Genomic DNA, 19,628 nt, shown 5'->3' with positions numbered 1-19,628 from the left:
GGAGCAGATAGACAGGGCGCAACAAGGCCCCTGAGGAACGGGTACCTAAAGCGTCCAAGTCTCGGAGAACAGAAATGAGTCACAAAGAAGTGTTTCCCTCGAAGCGTGGAATTAAGCAGGAAGGAAGTCCTTGCTAACTCGTAGGAAGAGAGGGCTGAGCAGCTTAAATACACTGGCAGATGATGTCATGCGGAGGGGACGCCCCCGAGGTTCCCGCTATGACATGTACAAGACAGGCCCTGGTGCATGCGCGCGTGCCTTAGGTTACACCAGATTCAAGATGGCAGACGGGATCGCCCACGACGTCCCGGGGATGCCGAGGAAGACTGCGTTTGCAGGCGGAGGACACCATTCGTCCAAGAATTGCTGGTGCAGGGAAAAAAAGGTGAGCATGAGAGGTCTCAGCCGTCTGCGACTGACTAGCACAACAGTACCTCCCTTCTTAGGGCCCCTCCCCGGGGGTTTCGGTTTCCTTGGGTGAGCCAAATGGAAATGGTGAATTAATTCCTTGTCGAGAATGTTACTTGCAGGCTCCCAACTATTTTCTTCTGGCCCATATCCTTCCCAGGATATGAGGTACTCCCAGCGTTTACCATGCTTCCGCACATCTAGAATGTCATCTACCTGATATGTAATGTCCGCTTCAGCAGCAAGCAGTTGAGGTTCTGGTGTCTTTTTAGAGAACTCAGATAAGATGAGCGGCTTTAAGAGAGATACGTGGAAAGCATTATGTATCTTCAAGGAAGCAGGGAGTTGTAAGCTGTAAGTTACAGGACCCAGGCGGCAGAGAATGGCAAAAAGCCCAATGTAGCGAGGTGCGAACAGATGGCAGCTTGAGACGAATGAAACGGGTACTGAGCCATACCTGGTCTCCAAGTTGGAATTGAGGTGCTGCCCTGTGCTGAGCGTCATAACATTTCTTGGCCCGTTGTCCTGCCTTTTGAATAAGGCCTTTGGTTTGCTCTCAAAGTTGATGGAGTTCTTGTGCCGTAGCCTGGGCTGCAGGAGATGAAACAGACAAGGGTATAGGTAATGGAGGTAGTGGCTGGTGACCATATACAAGTTGGAAAGGTGTCGATCCAGTAGCAGCTGATGGGTGTGAATTAAGGGCAAATTCGGCCCAGGGAAGCAATTCTGCCCAGTCGCTTTGTCTGGAGTTGACGTAGGAGTGGAGAAACTGTTTAAGTGTTCGGTTCGTTCTTTCGGTTTATCCATTTGATTGTGGATGGTAAGCTGACGTTAAGTCCAATGAAATATCAAATTTATTACAAAGGGCTCTCTAGAATTTAGCTGTATACTGGACCCCTCTGTCCGAGAGGATATGCTTTGGCATGCCGTATAGGCGAAAGATGAGTTGTATAAACAGCTTTGCCAATTCTGGAGCTGATGGTAACCCGGGTAATGCCACAAAGTGCGCCATTTTCGAGAAGTGGTCTACTGTGACCCAAATGGTGTTTCCACTGGACACTGGCAGGTCAACAACAAAATCTGTCGCGATGTGTATCCAAGGTTCGCTTAGATCAGGCAGAGGTTGGAAAAGGCCCCAAGGGCAGCTGGCTGGAGACTTCTGTCTTGCGCAGGTGGGGCAAGACTATTTAGGCTTGCACGTTTTCCGTCATGGAAGCCACCAATAGTATCTCTGCAAGGTGGATAACGTACAAGATTGCCCAGGGTGACCAGCTAACAGGGAATCATGGGCCCATTTAAGAATCTTCTTCCTAAGGGTCTGGGGAACCACTCTCTTTCCAGCTGAACGGAATGAGTAGCGGCCAGAATCACCTTTGCGGGGTCAATAATATGGCATGGTGCATCCGGGACAACTTCTGAAGTGAAGGAGCGTGAGAGAGCATTTGCATGGGTGTTTTTGTCAGCAGGATGATACTTGAGTAGAAAATCGAACCGATTAAAAAATAAGGGCCAGCGGGCTTGTCTGTGATTTAGTCGCTGCGCATAACGCAGATATTCTAAATTCTTGTGGTCCGTGTAGACCATTATATGATGATGTGCCCCTCGAGCCAAGGGCGCCATTCTTCGAATGCCAGCTTGATGGCCAACAGCTCCTTGTATCCCATAATTTCGCTCGGCTGGGGTGAAGCGCCAGGAAAAAAAAAAAAAAGCAAAGATGCATCATATGGGTGTCATTGTTCTGGCTGAGGACGGCACCAACCTCAGACATCAGACGCATCAACCTCGACAATAAATGGTCGTCGAGGGTCCGGGTGGCGAAGGCAAGGTTCTTTGAGGAATGCCTTCTTGAAGGCTTGAAAAGCCTCAACGACTTCTGGAGACCACTGAGAAGAGTTGGCTCCCTTTTTTGTCATGTCAGTAAGAGGTGCAGTCAAGATAGAGTAGCGGTAGATGAATGTTCGATAATAGTTGGTGAAGCCGAGAAAATGGCGAAGTGCCTTGAGACCAGTGGGTTGAGCCCAGTCCTGAATGCTCTTGGTCTTTTGTGGATCCATTTGGAAGCCCCGGCTAGACACCACGTAGCCCAAAAAGGGAACAGACTCCTGATGTAAAGAACATTTTTCTAGCTTGGCGTAGAGACGATTATCTCATAGCCTCAGCAAGACTCTGGCAACATCCACTTGATGACTTTGTAGGTTTTGGGACAAAACCAGTATGTTGTCTAAGTACACAACTACACATTGGTACAACATGTCTCGAAGGATTTCATTCATCATATTTTGGAATATGGCCGGGGTGTTACAAAGGCCAAAGGGCATAACCAAGTATTCAAAATGGCCGTCGCGAGTATTAAAGGTGGGGAATGGGGGGAACATTATGTGAATGTGAGGCCAATTGTTTTTATACGTCTCCACTTAATAAATCTTTGGGAAAAGACTTTTTGGCATCTATCGTTTTTGTTTTACCTCACGGCTTTTCTAGATCGCCTACCTTCTTGCTTTTTGTGCCCAGGAAAAATAGTGGAAATTATTCTAAAGATCAAAATCACAGATCACATAGAAAGACATGGTTTAATGGAACACAGTCAACATGGATTTACCCAAGGGAAGTCTTGCCTAACAAATCTGCTTCATTTTTTTGAAGGGGTTAATAAACATGTGCTTAAAGGTGAACCGGTAGATGGAGTTTATTTGGATTTTCAGAAAGTGTTTGACAAAGTCCCTCATGAGAGGTTGAAAACTAAAAAGTCATGGGATAGGAGGTGATGTCTTTTCGTGGATTACAAACTGGTTAAAAAGACAGGAAAGAGGGGGCAAACAAAGATGGCGCATAGCGGGACAGAGAAACACCAGCTACCTCAAAGTTTCCTGTAAAACGTTCCTGAATTCAATAATGCCATCAAAGAGGAAGGGAAAGGTGAGGGTTTTCCCTCCAGAGCCCTTACCTGGACCTAGCCAGCTGGATATTGTTTGGTTCCTGTCTCAGGCAGTGAGTTTGGAGGGAGTCGAGGAGTCCGTTGCGAGCACCGCGGAAGGAGAGCAGATTGCGTCGCTGGAGGAGGCGTCCCTCAGCCCTGACCTTCCGCTCCCCCGGCGCAATGCGACCACATTAGAGGACCTGCTCAGTCGCAGCCGGAGGACGCGTCTGGGGTGCCAGAGCTGGAGGGAGTGAACCTTGAAGGAGCGAGAGGAGAGGAGTCTGGTCAGGCGTGAGCAGACCTTGAAGTAGTTGGAGAAAGGCCGGAGACATCGAGGGAACCTTTGGTGTTGGAGGAGGAGGAGGTTCCTGAGGCCGGAGAGAACATTGCCTTGTTGGAAGCTCCGGGTGAGTCGATGTTGGGATCACCGAAGCTAGGGGTTGTGACTCTTGAAGCTATTTGGGACCTTGTTGCAAGTCAGGAGCTTTCATTAACCCGGCTGGAGAAAAAAAGTAGATTCCCTCAATTATAATCTTCAGGAGAAGATATTGGAATTCAAGAACAGGAAACTGTCCTGACTAGTAAGTTATCTGAGATGGAAAAAAGGGATCAAATAAATGCCATAGTAAACTCAGCAATTATAAAAGAACAACTTTCATCTTCAGGGCACTTGGATATATTAGAAAATGGACTGAGACAATTGAATGTTAGAATTTTAAATTTCCCCCAAATTATGGAACAAATTCCATATACCACTCTAAAAAGATTTTTAACAGTTGCCCTAGGATTTTCTGAGCAAAATATTTGCTCTGTGAATTCATGTATATTTCTATAAAATAGGGCAGCTGTTAGAAATGAGAATGTAAATGTCGAAATACCATCTAACTTGACGAGCTTTCTTTAGACATCCAATCTAGATATAATTGAGAGGAAAGTTCTCTTGGTCTCATTTATTACTACCCAAGACGTTACAAATGTAATGTGAAATTAATTCAGGAAATTTCCTGTGATTTTTTTGTGATCAAGAAATTAGGATGTATCCCGAAATGGCTCAGATTACACAATATCGTAGAAAAGAATTTTTATCATTTAGACAAAATGTTACCTCCCTAGGGTTTTCTTTTTCATTACGATACCCCTACAAATGTATTTTAAAGAAAGGGGAGGAAATATTTGTATTTTTTCAAACTGACCAGTTACAGCAGTTCATTGAAGCTTGTAGGCCTGTAACATCGTCTCCCAATGCTTGAGAGGTAGAAAGTCTATATGAATATATCACTAAGTCTATGCAAAGCTCATAGAAATCAATAAAGTGTTTAGGTTCCTGATTTATATAATCTGTTTGTCTCCCTGTTAGGCTGTCTTTTCAATGCTAAACTTTGAATATCCTTACTATAATGTTTGATTTATTGGAGGTTAATATATGAAAATTTGAGAAATGTTGAACAATATAGACTGAATATAATGTTTAAAATAATTTCTTATGGAAGGATAATCAGTGTAAAATGGAAAATGATAAAGAAAATATAAAGAAAAAAAGACAGGAAAGAGAGAGTAGGATTAAGTGGTCAATTTTCTCAGTGGAAAAGTGTAAACAGTAGAGTGCCTCAGGGATCTGTACTTGGACCGGTGCTTTTCAATATATTTATAAATGATCTGGAAAGGAATATGACGAGTGAGGTTATCAAATTTGCAGATGATACAAAATTATTCAGAGTAGTTAAATCACAAGCGGATTGTGATACATTGCGGGAGGACCTTGCGAGACTGGAAGATTGGGCATTCAAATGGCAGATGAAATTTAATGTGAACAAGTGCAAGGTGTTGCATATAGGGAAAAATAACCCTTGCTGTAGTTAGTTATATGATGTTAGGTTCCATATTAGGAGCTACCACCCAGGAAAAAGATCTAGGCATCATAGTGGATAATACATTGAAATCATCGGCTCAGTGTGCTGCAGTAGTCAAAAAAGCAAACAGAATGTTAGGAATTATTAGGAAGGCAATGGTGAATAAAATGGAAAACGTCATAATGGCTCTGTATCACTCCATGGTGAGACCGCACCTTGAGTACTGTGTACAGTTCTGTGTACACCTTGAGTACTGTGTACATTAACTGCTATTAATCATGTTGACTAAGGGAATGGCCTCTGCTATTACTGGCATTAGCAGCATGGGATCTTCTTAGGGTTTGGGTACTTGCCAGGTTCTTGTAGCCTGGTTTGGCCTCTATTGGAAACAGGATGCTGGGCTTGATGAACCCTTGGTCTGACCTAGCATGGCAATTTCTTATGTTCTTATATTCCAGTCTGCTATTGCACTTGCCAAGCAAGACTACTGCCTCTATCTGACAAACTCTTTTGCATCCAACTCTCACCTTCTCTTTGTCATACTTACTTCCCTCCTCAAACTTCCTTCGCCTCCCTCCCCACTTTACTCTCTGCCGAGGCTATGGCATGACAAGATTCAGAAAATTAGTATTGCACTCTCAACCAGGTCACCTTTACCTCCCTCTCTCCTCTATCCTTCCCCTAGACTTCACCATTCTCTCCTCCATTCCAACATAAGAAATTGCCATACTGGCTCAAACTAAGGGTCCATCAAGCACAATATCCTCTTTCCAACAGTGGCTAATCCAGGCTACAAGTATCTGGCAAGTACCCAAACACTAAGTAGATCCTATGCTACTGAAGCCAGTATTAGCAGTAGCTATTCCCTACGTCAACTTGATTAATAGCGTTAATGGACTACTCCAAAAACGTATCCAAACCTTTTTTAAACCCAGCAACACTAACTGCACTAACCACATCCTCTGGCAACAAATTCTAGTGCTTAATTGTGTGTTGAGTGAAAAATAATTTTCTCCAATTAGTTTTAAATGTGCTATTTGCTAACTTCATGGAATGCCCCCTAGTTCTTGTATTATCCGAAAGAGTAAATAACCGATTCACATTTACCCGTTCTAGACCTCTCATGATTTTAAAGACCTCTATCATATCCCCCACTTAGCCGTCTTCTCCAACCTGAACAGCCCTAACCCTTTTTAGCCTTTCCTCAAGGGGGAGCTGTTCCATCCCCTTTATCATTTTGATTTTTCTTCTCTATACCTTCTCCAGTGCAAGTATATCTTTTTTGAGACGTGGCAACCAGAATTGTACACAGTATTCAAGGTGCGGTCTCACCATGGAGCTATACAGAGGCATTATGACATTTTCCGTTTTATTTACCATTCCCTTCCTAATAATACCTAACATTCTGTTTGCTTTCTTGATTGCCACAGCACACTGAGCCGACAATTTAAATGTATTATTCCTAAAGTCACCCTGCAGGAATCTGCCCATCTTCTCTTTTCCTCCAAGCTCACTACTTTTTCTTCTGACCCTAATTCCACCCAGTTCCTCAGCTCTATCTCCACTGCAGTTATCTCTTCCATCTATCACATCCTCAAACACTCACCACTGCTATGGTTCCTGCTGCCTTCAAACAAACTGTAATCTCACCACTCCTTAAAAAAACATTATTGGACCCTACCTGTCCTGCCAACTGTTGTCCCATGTCCCTCCTCCCTTTCACTTCCAAATTACTTAAATGTGCTGTTCACCACTGCTATTGTGGCTTTCTTGCATCCCAAGCCATTCTTGATCCACTCCATTCTGGTTTCCATCCTCTACATTCAACTGATACAGTCCTTGCCAAAGTGTCCAATGACCTATATATGGTTAAAGCCAAAGAAATTGATTTTAAAAGCATTGCTCGTGCAAAAATGCCCACCTATTCACCTATGTAGACCATGTGCGAGCAACGAAATTTTAAAAAGCTGCAAGGTACGTGCATATATACCCATGTATGTATCAAAAATAAGAGGGTGGAAAAGGGGCCAGGAATGGGTGGAGCATGGGCATTCTGGGGTACGGCCAACCATTATATGTGTAACTCTGTATTTTAAAACTAGAGACAGCAGCGCATGTCGGCTTGTTATCCGCTTAACTGCTGCTCCAGATGAGAAGCAAGTCTGTAGATCTTCAGTTTTAGGGCTTACAGGATAGGGTAAGGGGTCTGGTTCAACTGGGGGACATGCAGGATGAAGAATGTTTATATATTAAACTAAAAGAATTGTATTTGTATGTAATCTATTTGGAATGACATTGTTAAACTAGCATAATATAAATATTTTAAATAAATAAAAACAAGTTTGCTTACCGTAAATGTTTCCGTAGCTAGCAGGATGAATTAGCCATGCTGTCCTGGGATCTGTTAATCAGGTCCGGGAGGCGGAGCTTGATAAAGCAGAGGTTAGCTTTTTGTTCCCGTGGAGGATTGGTAAGTTGTCTGAGATTGTAGCGACTGCACCGCTAACGCCTCATCTTTTAGCTTACCCACTGTTTCCTGTAGTTTTGTGCCAAAAAGGTTCTCTCCTATGCACGGAAGATTGGCCAGTTTCTCATGGACGTCTTCCCTGATGGAACTGGAACGGAGCCACGCCGTCCTCCGTGCCGCTATGGCTGTTGCCGAAGCCCTAGAAGAAGTCTCCATGCCCTCATACACTGATCGGAGGAGCTGTCTAGAGCATTCCTCCATGTCATGTAGGGTTTGAGGTAGTTGTTCTCCCGTCGTTGAGAGCAAGCCTTTTGTTGCTTGAATGCACTCATACTTATATTGCACCATATAAAATTGATGATGCATGATCCTTGTGGTGAGCATCGCATTCTGATAAATTTTTCGCCCCACTTCATCTAGGTATTTGTGGTCTCTGTTTGGCGGATAGGTTGCATGAAGCTTAGGTTTTCTAAATCATTGCATTGCCGATTCTACTACTACAGACTCATGTTGTAGTTGAGGGAGTGCGTAAGGTATATCCTTCCTGATACAGAATTTAATGTCCGATTTCCTGGAAACCGCCTGTAATGCCTGGGGTGTCTCCCAAGACTTTAGGAGTAGACGATGGAGTAGATCATGCGGAGGAAGTTGGTAGGTTCTCCGGGAACATCGAAGATTTTTAGCAATCCAAGGGTTTCCGCCCTGGGGTCAGGTTCTTTTTGAATCTGTAGCTGGAGGATGTTGCCATCTTCTCCAGAAACCGTGGATATGAAAGGTCCTCCGGTGGGGAATATGGTTCTTGTTGGCCCTCCAGTGTGTCGGATGGAAACCCTGTTGACGAGGCTGGGGACCCGGAAGAGGAGTCATATTCTTCCCGCGAGTCCAAATGTGCTGGTGATTGATGCGGGGTTATCTCCTTGGGGGAGGAAGGTGTTTCACCTGCTGAGCCTCTCGGGGGCAAAGTAGTAGGTTCGGGCATTGAATCTGAAGGTGCTTTGCCTAAGGTAAATGAAGCTTCTAGCATTTCGTAAAATCCAGCCAAGGATTGAGATAACTGCCAAAAGGCATCTTTGGTCGCCTGCGGCATGGTAGGCTTAGTCGTTTTTTGTGGCTGCTGGTTCTCGAGTGGTCGAGAACTGTCTTCTTGTACCTCGGAGGTACTCGTCCGTGATGGAGATGTTTGAGACGAAGTGAGGCAGATTGGTATCTGTTGGTGTTTATTGTGTTGATGCAACGCCAATGATGACCTAGAAGTGGATGGACTGACGTCTGTCGTCCTGTGTCGCCTGTGAAGTGGTTGACTATGCGTTCTGTGCCTACGTTTATGTCCGGTGTTTCGTTTTTTGGACTCAGATGGGCTGTGTATTTCCCTTGACCTTCTGGGGGAGGTGCTTGACCTCCTGTGTCTAGAGTCACTGGACATAGACTTTGGTCTATCATGGTGTTTACGCTTACGACTCTTGGTCTCTTCGGTTTGAACCGATTTTCCCGATAAGGAATATAATTCTGGTCTTCTACCTGTCTGAACTGTGATCACAGACCTTCCTGGCGCCGATGTTGTCTTGTGCGCGACTATTAATGTAGTTGTCGATGGCTCCGGCGCCGTTTTGCGCTGTCTGGGCTCCGGCGCCGTCTTCAGCGGCGATGGTTCCGGCGCCGTGTGGCGCGGCACCGTTTCCGCCTCCATGTGGCGTGGTGCTGGTCTCGGCGTCGTAACGCGCGCCGAAGTTTCCGGCGCCATTTTGCGCGCCGCCTCATGCGACTCCTTTCTGTGCAAAGTGCGCTCCTTGTGATGGGGCGAGCGCGGCGCCGATTTGACCGTTGACTGCGCCGAAACGCCAATTATGTTTTTTGCGCCTGGCGGCGCGGCGATCTTCCCCGTTTCGAGTCCCGGCTGGAAGTCGAGTGACTGGAAGATCGGCTCCGATCGGGTACATCAGAGCCCTGATTTCCCCGTACCTGGATATGTTTTGGGTCTCTCGGCCGAGAGTTATCCGATGATGTCGCCCTTAGTGCTGCGTATTGTAGTTTCTTCACCGGGCCCAGTGAAGAGTGGGCCTCCGAGGGTTCCAACGTACTCAAGAGTTCCTTCAGCAGATAGGCTCTCTGATGCTTGGCCCTCGGCGACATTTTGGCACAAAATTGACTGTTTGGAACATTGTGGCTGCCGCCGAGGCAGCGGTAACATCGTCCGTGACAGACATCACCCTGCTGCAGCGGCAGCGCTTGAAACCCGATTTTGACATGAGAAGTCAGCTCCGCGTGCGATCCCGCGCGCAGAAGAAACAGACTGAGGAGAATCTGTACTTCCTGCGCAGGAACCCACGCGCAGCCGCAGAGGGAACAAAAAGCTAACCTCTGCTTTATCAAGCTCCGCCTCCCGGACCTGATTGACAGATCCCAGGACAGCATGGCTAATTCAGCCTGCTATCGACGGGAAAATAAAAGTACATAAGAACCAAGGAGACTTGAAGACCTCGATATTAACGGGGCAAACTGGTGGATTAATTGGAAAAACTGTGTGGTCCCTCATGTAACCAGGTTTTTAAATCTGCCTACATATACATGTAAAAGCTGGCGAAGTCCTACGAAAGACATGCAATGTACGGTTTTCTCAAGCAATCTCCTAAGATTAGGTGCATACTTATGCGTGGGAAGTATATTTTAAAACAGTGGCTCTCAACCTTTTTTTGGCCTGGACACACCTGACAGATGGTCCCATGGCAGCCTTGCTCTCAGCCAGGCACTCAGTCACACACAGACACACCAGCTCTCGGCCAGGCACTCAGTCACACACAGACACACCAGCTCTCGGCCAGGCATTCAGTCACACACAGACACACCAGCTCTCGGCCAGGCACTCAGTCACACACAGACACACCAGCTCTCGGCCAGGCACTCATTCACACAGACACACCAGCTCTCACCAAAAACAACTTCTTCCTTCACTGCAGGGATGGGCTCCAGTTCCGCCGTGGCTTTACTCCGGTGGGCCTTCTTTTTTCGCCACCACGGGAATGGGCTCCCGTTGTGGCCTTGGTCGGGTTTCCTCTTCACCGCCACGGGCTGTGGCGGCCTTGCTTGGTCGGGTTTCCTCTTCTCCGCCACGGGCTGTGGCGGCCTTGCTTGGTCGGGGTCGGGTTTCCTCTTCGCCGCCACGGTCCCATGGCAGCCTTTCTTTGGCGTTCAACACTTGTATTCCTCCCACCCCAACCCCAGGCATTCTGATGCCTACCTCACCGACCAATCAAAGGCTTCCTCCCTTCTTCCTACTCCCACTGGTAGATAGAAGGGAGGAGGCTTCCGATTGGCCTGCGCGGGGGCAGGCAGAATGAAGGAGGCTTCCCATTGGGCAATGGGGGTAGTAAGAAAGGAGGCTTCCAACTGGCCTGCGGGGGCTGGAAAAAGGGAGAAGGAAAGTAGAAGGGGTAGTGGGACACCGGGAGACGCAACACACCTGCTGGTGTTTCGACACACTAGTGTGCCGCGACACACCGGTTGAGAAGCTCCGTTTTAAAACATACATGCGCAAGTGCACGCATGATTTAAAATTGCACCATATCTCCGCTTATTCGCCAATACATGCATGTATGGGTGCACGCATGTTTGTTTTAAATGACATGCTTGCTGCTTTTGACACTGTTGTCACTACCTGCATTTTGATACTCATCATTTGAATTTCGGGACTCTGTCCTGTCCTGGTTCTCTTCTTACCTCTTTCATCACATTTTTAGTATTTCCTCTGCTGGATACTCATCTTCTACCATCCCAGTATCAGTTGTTGTGCCTCAGGGTTCAGTCATAGGCCCTCTCTTCTTCTCCCTAAATACTAATTCCCTTGGTACCCTGATTTCTTCTCATGGCTTTCAATACCATTTTTATGTTGATTCCCAGATTTACCTCGATACCAGAAATTTAATCAGAAATCCAGTCCCAAATCTCAGCCTGCTTCTCAGACATTGCTGCCTGGCTGTCTCGCCGCCACCTTAAACTCAACATGGCCAAGACAAAGTTCCTTATCTTTGCCCCCAAGCCCACCTCCCCTCTTCCTCTTTTCTCTGTTTCTGAGGATAATATGATCTTCTTCCCAGTCCCTTTAGTCTGTAACCTAGGCGTCATCTTTGACTCCTCTCTCTCCCTCTCTACACATATCCAAATCTCTGCTAAAACATGTCCCTTCTTCTGAACACACTACCAAAACTCTTATCCACTCTCTCATCTCCTCCTGCTTAGACTATTGCTTCTCACAGACCTCCCAGCAAGCCATCTCTCACCACCATAGTCTGTCCTAAATTCAGGACAAAGTCACCAAAGTCGCTACACCCATATTACCACTCTTCTGAAGTCACTGCATTGGTTCCCTATCCATTCCTACATACATTTCAAGCTCCTCTCACTCACCTACAAGTGCCTTCACTCTGCAGTTCCTCACTACCTCTCCTCTCTTATCTATCTCTACACCCTTCCTTGTACATTTCACTCATCAGACAAGTCACTCCTATCTATGCACTTCTCCTCTACCACCTATTCCCGACTCTGTGCTTTCCACCTGGCTGCATCATATGTTTGGAATAGACTTCCTGAGCTGGTGCGTCATGCTCCCTCTCTTGCCTTATTTAAATCCCATCTAAAAACCTACCTTTTTGAGTCTGCTTTTAAATCTTAAGTCTGATTGTCTATTTTCAGTCTTGCTAACAAATTTTAACCCTTGTTTTACTATTTGAAACTCCCCAAATCTCTTTTGACCTGTATGTTTGTCTTGATTAGATTGTAAGCTCTATTGAGCAGAGACTGTCTTTTATGTGTTATTTGTACAGCACTGTGTATGTCGAATAGCGTTTTAGAAATGTTTAGTAATAGTAGTAGAGAAAGAACCCGTGAAACAATAAAATGAAATAAAATGAAGTATAAAGACAACGATCATGGTGCGATAGCTGGAAAACTGCATGTCCTGCCGGAAGTGCCTTTTATGATGGCTGCATTGATGTAAAGAGAACACTATTTCAGTAAAATGAAGTATTTAATTTTACTATGTTATATAACTTGAGTTCCCAGAGTCTTGTAATTTTATTGTATTTCTAGGATGGAGATAGCTCAAAAGTAGTCAACCTGAAAGAGGGCATCAATACTATTTGTGTTGAGGTGGTCGCAGAAGATGGGACTGCTAAAAAGTATGTTCTGGAGGTAACCAAGCTGTCTGCGAGCTATGCTGTACTACAAGGACTTAAATTGTCTGAGGATCTACAACTTGTTCCACTGTTTGGTTCCACTGTGTATGAATATTCATGTACGTCTGATTTGTTTTTTTTAAACAAGCAGAAATTTTAAGCAATGTTTTCCTTTGAACAAGTTTATGAAATAGATAAGAAAGTTTACCTTTTCTTTTGTAAACATTGCATAGTATAATAAATGATGCCTTCTCCAGTTTTAACAAATTACCTTCTGCTTTAATAGTATTTTTTGAAATATGATACAAAAACTTGACCAATAATTTTATCTGAATTAGGCATTTGGGGAAGATATGTTCAAATGGTTTATTTGTATTTTTTCCTAAAAATCTCCAGCATTTATGTTTTTCTAGGCTTCTGTTATAAAACATCTGATAGTTCTTTTTTCAGTCTGCACAATTATTCCAATATGAAGTAGGAATCAGAAACAATTCTTTTCTGTGGGAAGAGGATCCAAATTAGTGCTGTGACAAACTGCAGTGCCTGTTTATCCTGCCATTGACGGGACATACACTCACCGGCCCAATTTAGACAATTTCAGGAGCATGTTTCAAGGATTTCATGTACATCAAGAAGATAATTTTATAAACTGTGCAGCAGTTTATAAGCAAACTGAATGCACATAAGTTCACTTTGAGAATTTGCGTGCAAGTTCCAAGTTATACACAGAAATTCATTCGCACAAAATTATTCTCGCTTTTTGGAGGGTATAACTTGTATAGGTGAACGTACATGCATTGTTTTTAAAATCAAAAAGTATGCACATACATTTGAACTCTGCCCCAACTCCGCTCTCTCCCCCCCCCCCCCGGGAACACCATCCCCAGTTAACATAAAAGTATGCATGTAACCAGATTACGTACATACTTTTTGCATGAAATAAACCCCAGTCTATTTTAGTACGGTCATTTCCCCAAAAGCCTGAATTGGATGATATGGGCTTTTCCAATATAGCATCCCTCCCTGCAAGCAATATAGATCGAAAAAGGATTTAAAATGGCATTTCAGCTTCACAGATTAAAAATCAGCAATATTTATAAGTTTACTCGGGGTACAGGTTTACAATATATTGTTACAAGCCGTTAAGCCCGTAAAAACGGGCTAGATTACAATTTTTTTTTCGGTTCATTTTCGATTTCGGGGTGGAGTATTTCAGTCCACTCCCTAAACCCGAAAACGTTTTTCTTTTCATTTTCGGAACTGGCCCGAAAAAAAAAAAACCAAAAAAAACCCCACCCCAACCCTTCAAATGTACTTAATTACAACCCCCCCACCACCATCCCGATCCTCCCCCAAGACTTACTAAAAGCCCTGGTGGTCCAGTGGGGTTCCAGGAGCGATCTCTCCCTCTCGGGCCATCGGCTGCCACTAATCCAAATGGCGCCGGTGGCGCTTTGCCTTTTTATGTGATTTTATTTATGTGACAGGGGCTACTGGTGCCTTTGGTCGGCCCCTGTCACACGGAAGGAGCAATGGATGGCCCGTGCCCCTCTTCCTAGTCCCCCTCAGTCACTCCCTCAGTCATTCATCCCCTTCCCTCTCAGTTACCCCCTTGTCTGCCATTCACCTCTTCCTTCCCGCCCTTTCCCTTCCTCTTTGAAGCCCTCAGCTAGACAAGTGCCTCTTTTGAGAAGTTTCCTAACAGGTCCATCCTAGATTATAGTTTTTTGTCTAGTGCTTTCATTTGTAGTTTTCTTTTAAGCCCTCCCATCCATAAGTACCTCTACTTAATGGTAACTAACAGGTCCGTACTCCCTAGTCATACCTATGAACGTTTGATTTCCAGTCAACCTAAGACTGTAGTGGATTAGAGGAAGGGAGGTGAGGGAAAACAAACTTTAACCTCACACACACAAACCTTTCTACCCTCTCTTCTCACTCCCCTCTTCCAAGTCCCTCTCATTCACTCCCTCAGTCATTCATCCCCTTCCCTCACCTCCTTCCCAGTCATCCCTTGCCTGTCATTCACCCCTTCCTTCCAGCCCACTCCCTTCCTTCTCAGTCACTTGGGAAACATGTAATGGAAGAGCCACGCTATGTCATGTCGGTGAGAGCTGCTCTCTTCTGCGCCTTCGCAGCACGTCGGTCAGAGCTGTGTTCTGCGCATGCGCGGCACATTAGTCAGAGCTCTCTCGACCGCGCATGCGCGATACATCACTCAAAGCTGCTTCTACTGCTCATTCCCAGCACGTCGGTCACCGCTCAATTATAAGAGAGATAGAACATGATGACAAATAAGACCATACAGCCCCATCCAGTGTGCCAATCTGAATCTCCTGCTTAGTTTTATAGTCCTTTCCTATCCCTCTGAGATCATCTGTGCATGGTCCCATGTTTTCTTTAGTTCTGATACAGTCCTTGTATCCACCACCTTCACAGGAAGGCTTTTCCACTACCCCTTCTGTAAAGAAATATTTGCCTAGAATATCCCTGAGTCTACCTCCTTATGCTCATCCCATGTACCCTCGTTCTAGAGTCTCCTTTCAATTGAAAGAAGCCTACCTCCTGTATATTTATTCCTTGGAGGTATGTAAATGTCATCATATTTCCCTTTTTTTCTCCAGGGTACATGTTTAGATTTTTAAGTGTGTCCCAATTTGCTTTATTATGAATACCTGTCACCATTTTAGTAGCTGTCCTCTGAACCAACCTCATTCGGTATCTATAAATTGTTTTCCGGTTTTCGATTTTGGACTCGGGGAGGGCATTTCAGTCCACTCCTCGAAAACTTATTTTCTTTTCGTTTTCGGAAACAGCCCCCCCCAAAAAAAACAAAAAACAAAACACCCCCAACCCTTCCAGTGTACTAAATCCCCCTCCTCCTGACCTCTCCCCCAAACTTAGTAAAAGCCCCCCCCCCGACCCGGAAAACCTTTTTGGTTTCGTTTTCGGAAGAGGCCCGAAAGAAATTACAACCCCTCCAAACTTACTAAAAGCCTTAGTGGTCCAGCGAGGTTCCGGGAGCGATCTCCCTCTCGGTCTGTCGGCTGCCAGGAATCAAAATGGCGCCGACGGCCCTTTGCCCTTACCATATGACAGGGGCTACCGGTGCCATTGGTCGGCTCCTGTCACATGGAAGGAGCAAAGGATGGCCCGCGCCATATTCCAAGATGGCGCCGGCCGGCCATTGCTCCTACCATGTGACGGGGGCCGACCAATGGCACCGGTAGCCTCTGTGACATCGTAAGGGCAAAGGGCCACCGGCGCCATTTTGATTCCTGGCAGGCGTGACTGCTCTCTATTGCGCATTCCCACTCAATTATAGGAGAGCTATATCTTCAAACACAGAAAATAAACTTTAAAGTAGGTATTTGTTCCAGAGTATCTCACAGTCAGCTCTTATCTGAGCTTTATGTAATAACTGACAATCAAGCATTGCTAGTGAGAGAAAACTATCTGTCCAAGTGAGGATCATGGAGAAAATAATTTTTAACTTAAAAGTGTTCTCACTTTATTTGTATACTGTATTTTAGGCATATGTACCTTCAGAGAGCATGTCAGTGAACTGACTCTTTGCAGTGTTGCTAATGAATTTCACATCTTGAATTGTGTTACCATTTATAATCTCTGTCAGCCTAGACAATGAAACTCCACATCAGATTAATTATACTTTTCAAAGCACACTGCTGTTTTCTTTTATAATGCATTCTTTATCTTCTTACTTTAAAACTATTTTTATGTGCACTCAGGTACAGTGCCATGTTACCTTACCAACATAAGTATTCAAACATCGATTTCAGACAGTAAAATGAAGGTGATAGTGAACGGAACAGATGCCGACAAACCGGTACCTTTATATACTGGCGATACTTTAATAGAAGTGCAGGTCTTTTCAGCAGATGGCACCAAATCACAGGTATTGTAGAAAATTAAATACTGTAGCTTTTTCACTGCTTCCTTCTTTACCTCTGCCTGCTTGGAGTCTATCAGTCACTGAGATCCCATAGCTAAGGCTTGTGGTATACAAGAACGGGGGGTGGGGGGGCATCATCACTCTCTTTATAATGCTAGTTTATAGGAAAAACTCCAGATTTACAGTTTACCAGATATTTTGTGATCAAATCTTGGCCAGTTGCTCTTTTAGCCCTAACAGAAAGTGCTCACAGCAAATAACTAATATAAAAAAATCTAGGAGTAAGCCATGGTTGTTTTCATCGGAGGGAGGGGGCAGGGGCACATGAATGAGAAACCCAGATTTCCCCCTACCAGCAATACTATGCAGCTGCAGTTGTTTCTGCAGGGTGGAGAGGGACAATTCTGCATTTCAGATGGACAACATTAAAGACAGAGTGTAATGCAACAGTTTTCTTGATTGAATGCTGGTTTATCTCTTGCCAAATAATGCCAATTGTGATGGTGGGTTTTTTTTTAATGATGTGGGCACCTATCCAGTGGAACTGGATCGAGACCATCAGTTTATTTTACATAAGGTACAGAATGTCTTTCAAATGGTGTTAATATTATATTTGATGAAATTGTAAAAAATTAACTACTAACCAAGGGATCAGATGCAAACAAAAATATTCAAAAGAATTACTTTAATAATAATGAAAATACATAATTGCAACATATCAAAAATTACTTAATCAAAATATTTAAAATTAGAGTCTTATATCTCCTATAACATCATTGACAATAACAACAAAATTAAAATCTTATACCACCCATAACAAGATTGATAATACAGCAAAGACTTTAATAGGGTCTAACCATTTAAAAATAACACAGAACCATATTGTAAATACAAAGACAAAAAAAAAAAAACAAAGCACATAAGAAAAACATAAAGTCAGACAAATTTAAAAACAAGCATCCCATACTCCTAAATCAGCAATGAAATTCAAAATCCCAATCAAACTATAACATTTCTAAAAAGTGCCCCCACTGTAAGATGACAATAACTGTAGGTGACCCAAATTTACAGTATTATAACCATTCACAACATATACAAATGCTGTTTTACAATTATACCAACAGCAAATATGTTCCTTAATAGAAAAGCATAAACTGGTGATTTTTCATGACTTGTAATTGTGAGAGCAAAAATTGAAGAGGTCATAAATCACTTATCACCCCATGGCTGATAAATTCCATCACAATAGTCTCTGTTGATCCAGAAGCAACCCAACAAAAGGAGGATGCATAAATTCCATATTACAAAATGTGGGTAATTCGATCATTAGGAATATAGATAGCTGGGTGGCTGGTGAGCATGAGGATCACTTGGTAACTTGCCTGACTGCTGCAAAGATAGATACGATTTTAAAGAGTAACAGGGAGGAGCTGACTGTCATGGAACATGTGGGTACCAATGACATAGGAAAGTGAAGGAGCAAGGTTCTGGAGGCTAAATTTAGGCTCTTACTGGGTAATGCGTGTTAATGTTATAATGTAAACCGAAATGATATGTAACTTTGCTACATGAATTGCGGTATATAAAAATGTAAAATAAAATAAATAAATAAATAAATAATGCATCAAGCCGCATTAGTGGTCTAACATGCGTTATATCATGAATATCGCGCGATATACATAATATTTTGCATCTTCCCGCCCAGATACCCTCCCTTCTTAAAATGACCTTTCCTGTATGTACCCGGATCAGTCCAGACAGTGGGTTGAACCTCCTTTCCAGCAGGTGGAGACAGACTAAAACTTGAAGGATGCCCTATATCAGGACAGAGCCTATCCTCTAACCCTTCAGTATTCGTCTGTCTCCAGGAGGTGTAGCATCTCCCCTTCAGTTCTCTGCTGTAGGCTAGTCAGCCTTTTCTTCTGTCTTTTGCTAGGCTCAAGCAAGTATTTCTTTTGGTTCTCGCTTGTTTAAAAAAAAAAAAAAAAAAAAAAAGAGAAGGGAAGTTGCCTCTTTTTTTAGTGCTTTTTCCTTTTTCTGTGTGGGAGACGGTTCCGTCTCCCAGCTCTTGCCCGGCTCAGGGGGGCTTTGCCCCTTTTGCAGGAGGGGATTCCCTGCATAGCCTGAGTCCGTGGATGCTTCCAGGTGTGGGGAACGAGTCTCTCTGGGTCTCGTTCCCCCCTCTGGCTGCCGAGAGGGTTTTGAACCCGCTGCTGCACTCAGTAAAACAAAAAGTTTTAAACTTTAAATAAGTTGCAGGTACTCACCTACCTCTAACTTATTTGCAGCAGTTGACCAGCATTTTTTCTTTTTTCTGGTCAGAGCAGGCCTTGAACCGACAGCCAGACTAGCAGGAGGCAGCAGGTTTCCCTCCTGCTCTCTCCTGCTGTGTAGGCTGTCAATCAAACCTTTTTTTCTGCTTGTTTTTCTTCAACTGCGGCTCTGCTATGTCCCGGCAGGCAGCCTGCCTTTCTTGTGGGCTGCCCTCTTCGCGGTTTTCGCGGCAGGGTCTCTGCACTGCTTGCCTGCCGGGTGGGGAAGGTCCCTCCTCGGCAGGACAAGCAAATTTAGCCCGGGGCTCCACTCCGCCCGGCATGGCCAGGCCTTTCCTGGGTCGGCAGAGCCCGGGAACGGCGGCCATATTGGATTTTTCGTCGGGGCCGATTTCAGTGCTCCCTGGGGCTGGGGGGGCCGGATTTTTTTTGATTTAACCCCCAATTTGGCCCCCGCGGGTCCCCAGGAGTGGGGTCCTGACCCCTCCTCTCCCCCCCCCCCGGCAAATCCAGGGTCCCTCTTTTCAGCAGATTTCGTCTTCCTCATGCACAAATCTTATTTAGCTAGCTTGCATGAGCAGGACGAAAGCCCCCTCCCTTGTCCCCCCCACCCCCGCCAAAAATCCCTCGCT

At 44.7% G+C, this 19,628-nt stretch overlaps 2 protein-coding genes across 7 annotated transcripts in view; one reads left to right on the top strand and one right to left on the bottom strand.

The window, feature by feature from the left end:
- C1D (C1D nuclear receptor corepressor) overlaps positions 1-15,913 on the bottom strand; it is a 96,046-nt gene extending 80,133 nt beyond the window's left edge. Inside the window, exons 1-2 of one of the 3 annotated variants that reach the window (XM_029593603.1) lie at positions 15,801-15,873; positions 6,857-7,034 (exon numbers count right to left, since the gene is read on the bottom strand). In XM_029593603.1, coding sequence (XP_029449463.1) covers positions 6,857-6,880 — 24 coding nt within the window. In that variant the 5' untranslated portion in view covers positions 6,881-7,034; positions 15,801-15,873. Of the gene's footprint in view, positions 1-6,856; positions 7,035-15,800 lie in introns of all 3 variants that reach the window. The other 2 variants (XM_029593602.1, XM_029593600.1) reach the window with 2 other exon arrangements.
- The window catches only part of LOC115087006, a 326,242-nt gene that overhangs the window by 18,560 nt on the left and 288,054 nt on the right, over positions 1-19,628 (top strand). For 2 of the 4 annotated variants that reach the window (XM_029593593.1, XM_029593596.1), the window contains exons 2-3: positions 12,725-12,929; positions 16,560-16,726. In XM_029593593.1, coding sequence (XP_029449453.1) covers positions 12,725-12,929; positions 16,560-16,726 — 372 coding nt within the window. Of the gene's footprint in view, positions 1-12,724; positions 12,930-16,071; positions 16,174-16,559; positions 16,727-19,628 lie in introns of those variants that run through there. The other 2 variants (XM_029593595.1, XM_029593598.1) reach the window with 2 other exon arrangements.

The sequence above is a fragment of the Rhinatrema bivittatum genome, chromosome 3 (genome assembly GCF_901001135.1).
Source record: "Rhinatrema bivittatum chromosome 3, aRhiBiv1.1, whole genome shotgun sequence".
NCBI lineage: Eukaryota > Metazoa > Chordata > Amphibia > Gymnophiona > Rhinatrematidae > Rhinatrema > Rhinatrema bivittatum.
This window is presented reverse-complemented; position numbering and strand designations above follow the sequence as displayed.